At 44.0% G+C, this 15,631-nt stretch overlaps 1 protein-coding gene across 1 annotated transcript; it reads left to right on the top strand.

Annotated features, from left to right (window-relative positions):
* Positions 1-3,163: 3,163 nt before the first annotated feature.
* Positions 3,164-11,071, top strand: C13H5orf24 (chromosome 13 C5orf24 homolog). Its single transcript, XM_021180732.2, has 2 exons — positions 3,164-3,395; positions 9,258-11,071. Exon 2 carries the CDS (start codon positions 9,261-9,263, stop codon positions 9,825-9,827), a length of 567 nt encoding a protein of 188 aa, XP_021036391.1. The 5' UTR covers positions 3,164-3,395; positions 9,258-9,260; the 3' UTR covers positions 9,828-11,071.
* The last annotated feature ends 4,560 nt before the right edge of the window (positions 11,072-15,631 follow it).

The following is a 15,631-nucleotide window of genomic DNA, read 5'->3' on the forward strand; positions in this document are numbered from 1 at the left end:
AGCCTGGTCTACAAAGTGAGTGCTAGGACAGCCAGGGCTACACAGAGAAACCCTGTCTCGAAAAAACCAAAAAAAAAAAAAAAAAAAAAAAAAAACTATTGGTTGAAAGAAGATGCCTACAGCCTGTAGCTGGGCAGAAGAGAGGTAGGTGGGGCTTTGGTTCCCTGGCTTGGGGTCTGGGATGCAGACAAGGAGGAGAGAAGGAGGGAGGAAGGGAAGGAGGAAGGTGCCATGGGGTGGATGGGTGGTGAGCAGATGGCCAGGAGGGCCGGCCGGCCAGTTGGAATAGGAGCAGCCCAGGTGGAGCATGGCAAGTTATATTTTGGGACAGTTGATAGGGAAGCCGACAAAGTAACATAGAGGGTTGGTGTCTGCTCAGGTCTAGTACTTGTCGGGCTTATCATAAATATGTTCTGTGTCTCTTCCTTAGGATGAGGTAAAACCCCCAATTAATATTTACCACCACCACAACTATTCTAGCATGTCTACTCAGCTAAGCTTCTCCTGGCTCGGCTCTCACTGGCTTTCTTGTCTTCTCACTCTGCCAGCCCAGTCCAGCTTCCACTCACTGTCTCCTGACAATATCGTCTCTGGCGCAACTCAGCCTCTGCCCAACACTCTCCTGTTTTCACTCTGCTCATTCTCTCTCTCTCTCTCTCTCTCTCTCCCCCCCACCCAGCTAACCCTACTCCCCTCTCTCGGCCTCTGCCTGCTTTTTATATCCTCTCCTGTTCCCAGAAGTCCAAGAGGCAACTGGCACTGAAGGTCATAGGGTCAAGCAGTTCTAATGGGCCAGTTGCCTAGCAACTGGGGGTCTTTTAAAGGGCCAGGGACACAAAATAAACCACACTACATACCTCCTATGAGTCTGCCTTTGTGTCTCACATCCATTGAAAGTTAGGATTCCCCAAGACGGGCTGGTGAGATGGCTCAGTGGGTAAGAGCACCTGACTGCTCTTCCAAAGGTCCAGAGTTCAAATCCCAGCAACCACATGGTGGCTCACAACCATCCGTAATGAGATTGGATGCACTCTTCTGGAGTGTCTGAAGACAGCTACAATGTACTTACATATAATAAATAAATAAAAAAAAAATAAAAAAAAAAAGGATTCCCCAAGACAAACCCTCAGTCCTATTGAGAGCAGTGCTCTCCAGAAACCATTGAAGGCTGCATGTGTGTGGTTTCTCAGAGAACAAGGAGCCAAGCACAGCCTCTCCTCAGTCTGAGTTGGAGATCTATAATTGCTTTCCTGCTAAACAGTCACTTTCCCAGATGTCAACTCAGTTTTCTATTGTTTGAGACTAAGCCGCTCTGTTGAGATACCAAATCTTTCAAGTTCAGACTCTATTTTAGAGAAGCTGACCTAATTTTGAACTCAGGTAAACTAGCAGGCTGGTACCTAGCATTAGTTTCCAAGTTGCCCTCCAACAAAACCTGAGCCTAGCCGGGCGTGGTGGAGCATGCCTTTAATCCCAGCACTTGGGAGGCAGAGGCAGGAGGATTTCTGAGTTCGAGGCCAGCCTGGTCTACAAAGTGAGTTCCAGGACAGCCAGAGCTACACAGAGAAACCCTGTCTTGAAAAAAACCAACCAACCAACCAACCAACCAAACAAACAAACAAAAAAACCTGAGCCTAACTCCAGTCTCTAGGCTAATACCCAACAAGACCAGAGTTTCCAGGTTACACTATCAACAAGACCAGTGTCTCCAGGTTATTTCCCCAACAAACCTGCACCCCAGGTTACAAGCCCACCCCCTGCCTAATGATCACCAATGCAGAGAGGAGCAGAAGTTAAGTTTATGATATGACTCCCAGGCTAGTGAGATGGCTCAGTGGGTAAGAGCACTGACTGCTCTTACGAAGGTCATGAGTTCAAATCCCAACAACCACATGGTGGCTCACAACTACCTGTAATGAGGTCTGATGCCCTCTCCTGGGGTGTCTGAAGTCAGCTACAGTGTACTTATATAATAATAATAAATAAATCTTTGGGCTGGAGCAAGCAGGGACTGAGCGATTGGAGTTGACAGGGTGAGCAGGGCCAAGTGGAGTGAGAGGGGTTGACCAGAGCGAGCAGAGGTCCTAAAAAAAAATTCAAATTCCCAGCAACCACATGAAGGCTTGCAATCATCTGTATAGCTACAGTGTACTCACATACATAAAACAAATAAATCTTAAAAAAAAAATGCTATGACTCCCAGCACCAGCCAATTGTGTTAAAGGGCACAGGAGCTTTCCAATTAGATGCTTGGGCATGCACTCGGTGCTTCCTCTAAAGCCTTGCCCTGATAGACATTCGGCCCCCCCACCAAAACCATCCTGTGTGATGGTGGTGTGTTGGGTGGGCCCATGCTAGAACGAATAGAATAAAGACCCTACTATGAGCTACATCAGACCAGCTTCTGTGTGTGTTTTGGGGGATCACTAACATTTCCCTGGCACAACATTGTCAATTGTTCCCAACCTGTGGGTGGAGACTCTGGAGATCCTCTATCTCCAAAAGCTCCTTGGATGCCATGGGGAATCTAGGGTTATTGTTGCCTCCTGCTGGGCAGGCTTTGGTTTTCCCTCAGAAGTCTAATTTCTTTCTTTCTTTCTTTCTTTCTTTCTTTCTTTCTTTCTTTCTTTCTTTCTTTCTTTCTTTCTTTCTTTCTTCCCTTCCCTTCCTTTCCTTTCCTTTCTTCCTTTTTTTCAAGATTTATTTATTTATTTCCTGTATGTAAGTGTACTGTCACTGACACACCAGAACAGGGCATCAGATCTCATTACAGATGGTTGTGAGCCACCATGTGGCTGCTGGGACTTGAACTCAGGACCTCTGGAAGAGCAGCCATCTCTCCTGCCCCCAGACAATGAACGAGTCTTAAGGACTGCAGACAGGCATGAGCAAACATCGTTTTCAAACAGCTATGAAAACGGCTTCTGGACGACTGCAGCGGGCTTCAAACGATGCCTGCATCACGGAGTGACCCTGCGTTCTGGGAAGTCACCGAGCGGACCATCCGAATCCCACCGAGCCCAGCCACACGCGCTCGCTCATCTTGGCGGGACTGGAGCTCCGCACAGGGCGCGTCCGCTCCGCGCGCGTCTGCGCACTCCATTCGCGGGCCGCGCGAAGAGTCTCGCGATACTTAGGCGTGCCTGCGCACGCGCAGGCGGCGCTCACATTCCGGGGCTGTGGCGGCCTCTTCCTCCCGCGTCCGGGGCCCCGCGGTGAGGGCTCCAGGGAGTCAGGCGCTGGCGTGGCCCTCGCCGCCGCCGCCGCCGGCCCTCTGCCGTGACTGGACAGGGCCGCCCGGAGCGGACGCGGCCGGAGTGAACGGAACGGGCGGGAGCTTTCCTGCCTATGGGCGGCCCCTGGGCGCTCTGAGGGCCGGGCTCCGAGCGGCCGAGGTAGGGCGCGGGGCGGCGGCTGGCGCGGGGCCCGGCGAGCGGGATGCGGCGGCGAGCGCGGGCGCCTCCTTCCTCCGGGGCGGCCTCCTTCCCCGCGGTACTTCCGCCCGGGCGCCTGCCGGCCTCGCGGCAGGCGGAAGTCACGGCGCGGGCCGCGCAGCCAGGGCTGCAGGGTGGGCGCGGGGCCGCAGGCTCGCCCTGGAGCTGCGGTCTTTCCCGCATCCCGGGGGCGCGGCGGGGAACGCCTCGGGTTCCCGTTAGGATGCTGACTTGGGGAAGCGCCGGGGGGCACGGCTAAGGAGCGCAGAGAAGACAAAGGAGACCGTTATTTATGTTGTGTAAACTTCTCGGGAAGCGGGAACGGAGCAGCATCCTCAGTGGTTGACACGGCCTCTCACACTTGTTTAGAATTATAAAATCATATGTGATTATATACAGTAGTTAGCCAGATAGTAACAAAACCCCGAGGTTTGTGGGATATTTGATCCTTGGAGGAGAACGGCGTGTGGGCCTTTGAAGCTTGGCTAAATTTACAAAGCTTAAAGGTGCCTTGTGAATTTACTAAAAATAGTTTTCTTGGGAGCAATGTCTGCCACATTCAAGGTAAAAAAAAAAAAAAAAGAAGAAGAAGAAATGTGATTGTTTCATTGAAAGACGGCAGGATTAAACACCCACAGTAAAACTTAAGGGAAAGCAGGTCGCAGCAGACCTTCAAAACTACTAATTTAGTCACAGTGAAACTCCTCGCTGGCTTCCTTAAACTTACCGGTGCACCATTTTTTTTTTTTTTTTTTTTTTTGGGTTTTTCGAGACAGGGTTTCTCTGTGTAGCCCTGGCTGTCCTGGCACTCACTTTGTAGACCAGGCTGGCCTCGAACTCAGAAATCCGCCTGCCTCTGCCTCCCGAGTGCTGGGACTAAAGGCGTGCGCCACCACGCCCGGCCCGGTGCACCATTTTAAAATATGCTTCTTCGTTTGTTTGATATGTGCAAGGCATTGGAGTCCACCCCTAGTACCACAAACAAAACAAAAACAACTTGTAGCCTTTGCTTTGCAACACGATTTGCTCTGTTAACTCCTAGCTTACGTTCCACCCACGTCTTAAGAGAAATTCCTCCGCCCACTTTTCTCAAATGTAACCTGCATCATTTTAGTGAACTTTGCATGGAAAGAATCCAAGAATAGCTGGGAAAAAAAGCAGTTAAGAGCGTATACCAGGCTTGAAGAGAAGTAGGGTTTGACTCCCTGCACTGCTGTGCACTGGGAACAAAATGTAACTCCATGTGTTGCACCCCGGGGGGGGGGGGGCTCACACTCATTTGTTCTCATGTAGACAAGCATAGTTTAAAACATAAGGTAATAGCTGACCAAGCATGTTGGTTAACTTACTTGCTTGGTGAGGCAGGAGGATTGTTATGAAGACAAACCTCAAAAATTAAAAATCCCCAAAAGCAAACCAAAGAATTATCAGCAGGTAGGTCTTAGAGTGGAAAGAGGTAGGCATTTTGAAGAACAGGGCTAATGCTAATGTGTTAGCCAAATACTGAAATTTATCATGCATGTAATATATATATATGTAGGTGGTTTTATACACAACGGATTTCATAGTGCTGAAATAGGTTGTAAGAATATTTTTTCTGGGCTGGAGAGATGCCTCAGTGGTTAAGAGCACTAGTCGGTCTTCCAGAGGTCCTGAGTTCAATTCCCAGAAACCACATTGTGGCTCACAACCATCTAAATAATGGGATCTGATGCCCTCTTCTATCATGCAGACATACATGCAAATGGAGTATGCATATGTATATAAATAAGTTTTTAAAAAATAATATTTTTTTCTTTATCTGGAAGTCCCATGTGTAAGAGAAAGAACTCCCACCTTACTACCTCATTTTTTGCTTTCTGTGAAGCTCAGGGCTTACTATACCTCTGGATTTTCTGATTCAGCTTTCCCAGATAAGATTTGCAGGCATTCATGCACATCTGCGTCTGCGCATGTGTGTGCATTCGTATTGCCTAAGTCAGTGCCAGGCGTCTTCCTTGGTTGCTGCTCTCCATCTTGGTTTTTGAGATAAAGTCTCCTACTGAACTTGATCCTGGAGCTCTCGGTGTCACAGCTGACCAGTGCCTTATAGGAATCTGCTACGGGTCTGCTACCTCCCTCCTGGGGTTGCAGACACAGGGCGCTGTACTTGACAGTTTTGTGTATGCTGGAGATCCAAACCTGAGCCAGCGCCAAGGGTTTGTGTTTGTTTTGTTTTTTGAGGCCCTGGCTGTCCTGGAATTTGCTTGCAATATCTAGAGAAAATTTTTGTTGTCATAAATTTTGGGAAAAGCACTATTACATCCAGTGGGGTTCTGTTAAACAGCCTCAGTGTAGAGAAGACATGCCTGGCTGTCATGACTATGCCATGCCAACGCCTATTGTTGGCTCTCTTTTCAGATTATCTGAATTCTTACTTGCTTTGTAATCTCCTAATGAGTGTCCTGACAGGTTGCTTGAAGTCAATTCCCATGTCTTTAAAGAAAGGAAAAAAAGGCGTTTGTGTGTGTGCAAGTACACACATATTTATGTGACTGTTTGTGTTGACGCAGAGGCCAGGGTGTTGAGTGTCCTCTGTCAGTCTCTGTGTGTGCCCCCCACCACCACCCCCTCGTGTTTCTGAGAGACAGGGTTTCTCTGTATAGCCCTGGCTGTCCTGGAATTAGCTCTGTAGACTAGGCTGGCCTTGAACTCATAGAGATCTCCTGCCTCTGCCTCCTGAGTTCTGGGATTAAAAGTGAGTCACCACAGCAAGGCTCTACCTGTCCTTTTGAGTCAGGGTCTCTCCCTGAACCTGTAGCTTCTTTTTTCTCAGCTAAGTTGGAATCTCAAGCACCATTGATCTTCCTGACCACTCCTATCAGCGAGCTGTGTGCGTAGGCAAAACTGGTTAGTAGGGTAGGTGCTAATATCCTAGTCCTTAGGATTGTGCATCCAGCACTGCTAACTGCTGAGCCAGGCTCCAGCTCCTGTTCCTCTTTCTTTAACAAAACATACTCTGAGGATTCCGTGCAAAGTGGCTGATATAGAGAGAACGCTCAGAGAACAACTTTAGGCCAATATGTTTAAAACTTACCTTGGGGATTTCTATTTCTTTTTTTCTTTTTCTTTTTCTTTCTTTTCTTTTTTCTGTTGTTGCTTGTTTGTTTTCCAAGACAGGGTTTCTCTGGCTCTCCTGGAACCCCTGTAGACCTGGCTGGCTAGAAACAGATCCAATTGCTTTGCCTCTTTGCTGGGATTAAAAGGCATGTGCCGGCCCTATTTGTTTCCTGAAATTAGAATCGGAGCTAGTGAAGTAAGTATTGATAGTTAGGTCTTATATCTTTGGGACGTGAGTAAAAATTATTCCTTTTAATATTTTCGTTTTTTCTTTGACTAGTTTTATAATTTCAAGTCTGTGTTGCTCTGACCATACACAAATAGCTTCTCAATGTATTTTTTTTTTTTTTTAAAGATTTATTTATTTATTATATGTAAGTACACTGTAGCTGTCTTCAGACACTCCAGAAGAGGGCGTCAGATGTTGTTACAGATGGTTGTGAGCCACCATGTGGTTGCTGGGATTTGAACTCCGGACCTTCGGAAGAGCAGTCGGGTGCTCTTACCCACTGAGCCATCTCACCAGCCCCTCAATGTATTTTTTACGTCATAATTGAAACTTTAAACTATCTGGGCAACAACTCTGTTGATTCTCAGCGGATACTGAGCTGAGTACCATGTGCTCTGCAGTATGAGTCCTCTTTCCTGTCCTGTCAGGAGCCAAGTGCCTTAGTCTCAGCTCCAGGAGTGCAGCTCTATGTGTGTGGAGGATGCCATTTCAGGCAGGACCTTCATATACACATTCACGGCCTTGTCTTTCTTGCCTTAGTGTATTTCAGCCTGAAAATTTGTTGCACATGTGGTGCAGACTTGTATAGAAAGAAAAAAAATCACAGACAAAACAGTGACTTTGGACTTGTTCAGGGCTCTGTAAAGCAGATGACCTGTTTGACATTAAATATATGTCTTGGGAAGAAATGGTATTTGATTGTTATCCATATTTTTGTTTGTTTGTTTGTTTTTGAGACGGTTGGTTTCTCTGCGTAGCCTGGCTGTCCTGGAACTCACTCTGTAGACCAGGCTGGCCTCAAACTCAGAAATCTGCCTGCCTCTGCCTCCCAAGTGCTGGGATTAAAGGCGTGCACCACCACTGTCAGGCGCTGCCCATATTTTTGATGTTCAGGTCTTGACTGTGCTCATCTATTTTAGATGATCAGAGCCTTCTCGGTTAGCCTCTGTGCTGATACTGCCTTTTGTTTAGATAGAGGCCATCTGTGTGCTGGGCCAAGACATTGTGTTCCTTGCTTGACGCTATCTGGTTTTGAAAAGGGTAACACACTAAGGATTCTGTATAAATAATTCATTACCATAATGACTAGGTGTCCCCCTTGTGGAAACTGATCGGGTTAAGAGCACACAAGTGAGAATGTACCCAGGAGGCATGCTAAGGTTATACAAGGACAACCAGTTTAATATGAGTTCTGGGGTTTTATTTGTATTGAAAATTTTTTAACATTTATTTCTGTGTTTGTGTGTGTGTGTGTGTATGTATGTTGTGCAAGTATGTGGATATCAATGAACAACTTGAGTAGATTTTCCTACCTTTCTGGTCATAGGAATTGATCTTATATGTTAGGTTTGATGGCAAGGGGCTTTACTTGCTGTGACATCTTTTTGGCCCTTGTTTTAGATTTTATCTTTGTAGGGTTTAATAATGTAAAAGGAAAAAAAGCCTACAAAATATTCATTTTCTACTTACATCAGCCTTAATCAGAATATTATAGGTATTAAGTTAGTGTTTTGAGTTCTGTTTTCAGAAGAATTTAGATTTTTTTTTTAAAGATTTATTGTGTGTACATGAGTACATGGTAGCTGTCTTCAGACACACCAGAAGAGGGCATCAGATCCCATTACAGATGGTTATGAGCCACCATGTGGTTGCTGGGAATTGAAATCAGGACCTCTGGGAGAACAGTCAGTGCTCTTAACCACTGAGCCATCTCTCCGGCCCTCAAGAGTTTAGATTTTTAAAAAATAATTGTATGACTGTTTTGCCTACATATATGTATGTTTATCATGGGCATGCTTGGTGTCCAAGGAGATCAGAAGAGGATGTCAGCCCCCTGGAACTGTAATTATTACTGAGGGTGTGAACCACCATGTACGTGCTGGAACCTGAACCGTGGTCCATTGCAAGAGCAGCAGGTCTTCTGCTGAGCCTTTGTTCCAGCCTCTAGTTGAGTGACCTTATGTGACAGTTGTTCCTACCTATAACTGAGAAAAACATGACTCTTTGATGCTGTTTGTGGTGTGACTTTTTGGGGAAGGCATGGATAACACTATGCATTCTAGGTCGGGCACCAGCAAATCAAGGAATTCTAGTCAAGGCTGGCTTAGTGAACCAGCCAGTTAGGTTACTTACAGCTGTATAGGTAGGTAACTCATCACTGAACAAGCTACCGAGCATGGGCCACGACATATAAAAGCCTCATCCCTAGAACTCCAGTCCACCTGGGAACTCCTGGATCTGCTACTGGTTTTATAAACGTGTAGGGGAAGGGAGAGTAAAATATTCTAATTGACTCTTCTGGGCCTCTGTCCTAAAGTAAGAAGTGCTGTGTTGGGTGGGAGAGAGAGGCTGTCGCTGTCGTGGAACAGTATGTTTTGGAGTCTACCTTATTGCCCTAATTTTAGGTAGTCTACATAGTTGTTAAAAGGTGGTTTTCCCATTGCATGCTACCATACAGATAGGTATTCATATGCATTTGTCTCTGTTTTTGGTAGAAAATGATGCACCCCGTTGCCGGCAGTAATCCAGCGTTCTGTGGGCCTGGCAAGCCTTCCTGCCTCAATGAAGATGCCATGAGAGCTGCTGATCAGTTCGATCTGTATTCCTCCCAGCAAAACAAGTACAGCCACACAGTCAGCCACAAACCAATGGTTTGTCAGAGGCAAGACCCATTAAACGAAACACACTTGCAGCCTACCAGTGGCAGAAACATAGAGATAAAAGATGAACTAAAGAAAAAGAAAAACCTCAATCGATCTGGTAAGCGAGGCCGGCCTTCGGGAACCACCAAGTCAGCAGGATACCGGACCAGCACAGGCAGACCCCTGGGAACTACCAAAGCAGCTGGATTTAAAACAAGTCCAGGCAGACCTTTGGGTACAACCAAAGCTGCAGGATACAAAGTCAGCCCAGGGAGACCTCCAGGTAGCATTAAAGCTCTGTCCCGCCTTGCAGATCTTGGCTATGGCTGTGGCACTGCTGCCTTTCCTTACCCTATGATGCATAGTAGAGTGGTGCATGGGCTTCAGGAAACAAGTGGTGAAGTCAAGCCGCCCAGCGAGTGAGCGAGGCAGGAGAGCAGGCGTTAGGAGCAGGTTGTTAGTCACCCCAAAGCGTCTGGTTTTAATTTGACATGATCTTACCACGTGGACTCCCCAGTGCTGTTTCTGTTGGCTCTCCCTTACCCTGCACTTCTTTTTCTTTCTTTTTGGCTCAGAAGTTGCCACAATTGACAGATGCACTTTGGGCAGGAGTAGTACATTGTGTCTGTATTGTACACAGTTCACTCACGACCCTCAGCAGCTAAGTCATTTTTGCTTTCCCTTTGTGCTGTTCTAAGTGGATACCTCCCATGCTAAGCAGCTGCCCAAGTTAACTTTTATTTGTGAGTAATCTATTGTGAGGCATTGTAACTGAAGGGGCAGAACAGCAACTAGTGAGCAGATCAGAGGGATGGCTGTGTGAGTTTAGAACTCTGAAATAAGACGCAGCTGTCTGGATGCTTTGGAACTTAAAACACAGCTTCTTATTTATTGATTCGCATGACATTAGTTGATCATTAATACTAAAGCGTTGTTTAGTATCTGCCTTGCAGAGATTATAGTTACAGGGTGTGCGTTTTTTAGTTGCCTAAGAGTATAGGCAGCAAACACTACAAACAACTCAGACTTAAAACCCACACATTATAGTTAATATACGGGAAAGAGACCCCTTGAAGGTCTGCATGTAACTATAATCATCCTGTTTTGTCTTTCACACACTTAGTGAGCTTCAAAGTTTTATATTTAAAAACATTTATTACTAGTGTTCATTTATTTAGAATTTTTTTAGTTTTTCCGAGTAATTGTTATTATACTGTGTTAGTACTTAACTGCATTTTCAGGTTTATATCTACCAAAGGACACAAATTGAGTGGTTGACTGTACAATTGATCTAAGCAGAAAGCAGTTTCCTGGCTATCGAGACCTAAATACCGATAAATGTAACTCATTATTCATGAAACCTGTAAAATGAGTGCTGGTTAGCATAAAAATGTCATCATGGCCTCTTCCGAAAGAAGACTTCCCTAGTGAGGCTTGCTTTAGGCACAGTATAGAAAAGATGCAAATACTGGGTATATCGGTATACTTGTGGAGGGAAGCCTTCTTTTCTGAATATTGCTTGTTAATACACATTTTATTTATTCTGAGTTCTAAGTAAAATATTATGAACTTTGAAGTTGAGAAGCTTTCCCTGGGCCAGGTGTGGTGGTCCATGAATTTGATCCCAGCATTTGGGAGGCTGAGGCAGGCAGATCTCTTGAGTTTGAAGTCTATATAGTGCCAGGACAGCCAATGCTAGGTAGAGAGAGACCCTGTCTTAAAAAAACAAAACAAAAGAAACAAAAGAAAAGCTTTTTACTGAACTTAAAAAATGTTTTTTACTTGCATTTTAAAATGCCTTTGAGATTAAAATGTAGATTTACATGACTTAAAAACTTTACAAAAGGAGACATACTGGTTAGTTAGGCTTGCTCTCAGTCCATGCAAACTGACTGACTGTAAATACCATGTTTCAGACCTTTATCAGGGGACAAACAGCAAATCTCAGGTGCCCCATGATAGCTGACACAGCAGCTGGACCCCTGCTCTTACAGGAAGTGAGGTTATATTGCATGTGGGGATAGTAACCTCAGCGGTAGAGCTTCACACAAACCATAGAAGACAGTGAGCAGTGCTGGGTGACCATTTAACTAGCTATAATGCTCAGACAACTAAAGTGCTTCAAAGAGTTTCTTCTTGCAGAAGCCTAGAATATAAAACTTAATAATTTACTTAGGACAGTGTAACTTCTGACACAGGCAAATGCTTGCATCTTCATTGATGTGTTCATCTGGTCACAAGTATCTGTCACTTAGCTGTTTCTGAAGTTGTTCAGCAGCTGGCTGTTTTAAGATCCTTGCACAGCTAGTTCCTGAATACAGTTGAAATAGTCTAGTGTAGAATCATCTCACCACCAAATGTTAAGGACTTGGGTGCATGTTGTGTTTCATGGTGAGTCCACGTGGCATCCTTTTGAGTTTGATTTCATTCCTGGCTTTGTACCTTGTCATTTCTTCTTGCCCTTCCCACACCCATCCCCTTCCCTCAGCTTGCCAGCACATCTACTCAGTGGTGCTGTGCTGTGTCAGAAGATAGAGTGGGCTACTGTATAATGCGTTTCGGATACATGTTCATGAGATGGGACATTGGTGTAAGGTGATATGTTTATAACAGTGTTTATCAGGAGCTCTATCCCAGGAAAGGGGGGATGGATGGATGGCTACAGTTGTGACTGGAGCCTGAATTCACTGTTCCTGTGAGCAGTCACCTGGAATATTAGACGTGTGCACTGGTGAACACCTGATTCTACTTTCCTCCTTGTGGACAGTTTACTAGTGTCAGCTGGAGAGGCACGGTGAGGACAGGAGTGAAGTCTTCACATACAAATACTTTGACTTCTACATGATCTAAAGACTGCATTCTGCATCTTTTGTAACATGGTCTTTTGTCATGACAGACACTGAAATAGCATGTGAAACAGTTGCCTAGATGCCAGTATATTCAGTTGGGGAAAACTGTCGTCTCCCCTGCCCTCACCCCCACTGTATAATTATTCCTTAAAAGGTAAATTGCTAATTTTATACTGTGTGATTCTATTCTTCATAAATAGGTTTCACTATTCTATATTAAAACTTTGTCAGAAAATGATGTACTATTCAAGTAAGTTTGTTTTACTTTTTTCTTAAAAGGATATTTTAACATGCCTTATTTATTATTGTTATCAAAACAAATAAGGAGTCAATACAGATGAAAATGTCATTTTCCACAGGTATCACCTTGCCTAATTAATCTTTAGTATGGGGTGATTTTGATACTATCTTTGGAGTTTTGCACTGGATATTTAAAAATATATATATATTGGCACAATATATTGAAAAATTAAATAGTATTTGGTTTAATTTTTAGTATTTGAAACATTTTTTAATTAGTGTTTAAATCAGATTAACAATTCTTTGTATTTTTAATTACTTTTTTAAAAGGAACATCTGAAAAGTGGTATTTAGTCATTCCAAACTGTTATTTGTGTGAATTTACATATATTTTCATGAAATAAGAATATAATTTCTTTGAGGTAAAATCTGGATCCATTTATTATGAGGTTAAAGATGCTTCATCCAGTGTAATAATGACTACAGTGTTTAAGTTTAAACGGTGAACTTCTTCATACTTTAAGAAGCTTTAAGAGAACAGTTCAGGGGATACTACGATGATTGCTCTGTCAGTTCCTTGTCTTTATGCAGTAAAATTTTATGACCTGTTACAGTAACATAACAATTCACATTAATCTCGGACATAAGAAGTTTTGATGCTCTTTTGTTTTTGTCTGTTGAAGCGCAATGACTGCACTCAAATCTAAGATGTATCTAATATTTGCTTTTTCCCTTTCCTTCCAAGTAGACAGACCTGTGCTCTCACATACAATGTATTTAAGTTTTTTAGAAGTGATACTGTAGTAAGTCAATTGTGTGATTTAATCAGGCCACTCTGATTCTTTGATTCACAATTTCCTTTTTCCACAGACAATTATGAAACAAATAATTGCCAGTTAACTGATAATAAGCACGTTGTCCTCTGCTGTAAAAAGTCTGAATAGATACTGTGTATGTTTTAATGTCCATGAACTTGAGCTACTCGTGTGCAATTATGTGTATGGAATGGAGTAGTGTTCATGATTTGTATCTACATCATCATATGGATGTATATTTATTAATAAAGTCATCACTTTAAAACCAGCAGTGTATTACTTTATTTTTTCCATTTCTTTATTTTGTATATGGGGGTTCAGGAGTCCCATGCATGCCAGGGTCAGGGGACAGCCTTGGGAGTTGGTTCTCACACTGCTCTATGGTCCTGGAATCAGACTAAGCGTGTCAGGCTCTGCAGTGCCTGATCCACCACGCCTTCTCTTCCTGCTGCTTGGTCTCCTAGCACAGTAGAGATACTGTAAATGAAAAGGGAGACCTTTTCATCATTTGTTGGTAGTATATATATCTTAGGATTTTGTGTTCTATTATTTTTATTTGTTTGGTTTTGTTTCCAGACAGGGTTTCTCTGTGTAGCCCTGGCTATCCTGGAACACGCTGTAGACCAGGCTGGCCTCAAACTCAGAGATCCGCCTGCCTCTGCCTCCAGAGTGCTGGGATTAAAGGTGTGCACCACCCCTACATCTGGCTGAATTTTGTATTCTAATTAATATTTTGGGAAATACTAAAAAAAAAAAAAAAAAAAAAAAGAAAGAAAGGAAGGAAGGAAGGAAGGAAAAAAAAAAAAAAAAAAAAAAAAAAGGACTAGCACGTTCCCATGCTCGTACCTCCAACTCTGCCCTGGCACCTTGGCTGGCCATGCACTGATGGGCAATGGCTGACCAGTTTTTATCTCTACCCAGCTCTCTAGGTTCCTACTGGTCGGTCGATACCAAGCCAACCCCGTGCTTCAAATCCCCCAGGGCCTTTGTGGTGTATATCTGGCAAACCCACACCTTGCCACCATATCTTTCTCTCTTAACCCAGACGAGCTGCCACATGAAGGAATATGCAGCACAAACTTAGTTCAGAAATAAGGGTAACTCAGTCTCTGGGCCAACAGCTAAAACTTAATCTTGTAAGCCTTATTAACAGTGGCGAGTCCTTGTGTATCTGTCATGATACTGGGAAACTCTAGCAATGACATTTTACACCTCTGTTGTCTGCGTTCCAAAGGACTTAAGTCCTGCTTTCTCTTTTCCTCCATTCAACCCGGAGGTCCCTCCTACTTGCCCAGTGATTGGGTCCTTTATTCACTAAGGGATTGGTTCGCAAGAAGCCCCCTGAGTAAGTGTGACTCACTTCTTGTCTGAAGCCCCTCCCAGTAGAGCGAAATTAGCTTGCAAACAGCATCAGGTCCATCCACAACACTTCCCCCTTTCCGTTTTAATAAAAACAAAACCTTTCCCTCAAATATAAATAGAACACAACTATTACCATTTTGTAACTTATAAAGTATAAGATAGACCTAACACCCAGTCCATTTTGTCACTAAAATAGAACACTATCCTAACTTAAAAGACTTGTACTTCTACGCCTGACTTAGGTCCCGGCTTTAGATTGGATGCCATCTGAAAACCATCCTCTCAGATCTGTTCTCTCAATGGAAATAGCCTGGGTTGGCTATGAAGCTATAGTCTTCAATCCTGTCAGAGATCTGAGAATGACCAACATTAACTGAAAATATATAGGAAGCCTAATAACAGCTTCCAGAACTGAGACAAATTGTAGAGACAGCTGTATGCCTATACAGCCCCAGTAAGTCAGTAAATTGGAGCATCCATCTGTCTTTAATCTTTTAACCCAGGATCATCTGTCAGACCTTAGAGAAACAGGAAATTAAGGACTAGCCTATTCTGTCTCTGCAGAACAAAGCGGTCCTAACCTGTAAATCGTGTCCTTTTTCTGAACAGTCTTATGTCTGTAGATGAAATGAGATAATTCTTGCCTAGTGGCTGTCTTGCCACAACTGGAGCAACTCCATTGATGCTCAATTTTTCTTTGAATCCAAGAAAGGGAATGCTGTCAGGAGCAGACTTGTCTGAACAAGTGAATAAATAACATTAAATGTCACATTCTGTGGATTTCTGACATTTTTGAAAACCAGCTATGTATGTAAAGTAATCTGGACTGTTTTGTGTTAACTGTTCTCAGCTATTTTTAATTAAAATCTCTGAAAACACTCACTTTGTAGACCAGGCTGGCCTCGAACTCAGAAATCCGCCTGCCTCTGCCTCCCGAGTGCTGGGATTAAAGGCGTGCGCC

Source organism: Mus caroli, chromosome 13, assembly GCF_900094665.2.
Source record: "Mus caroli chromosome 13, CAROLI_EIJ_v1.1, whole genome shotgun sequence".
Lineage (NCBI taxonomy): Eukaryota > Metazoa > Chordata > Mammalia > Rodentia > Muridae > Mus > Mus caroli.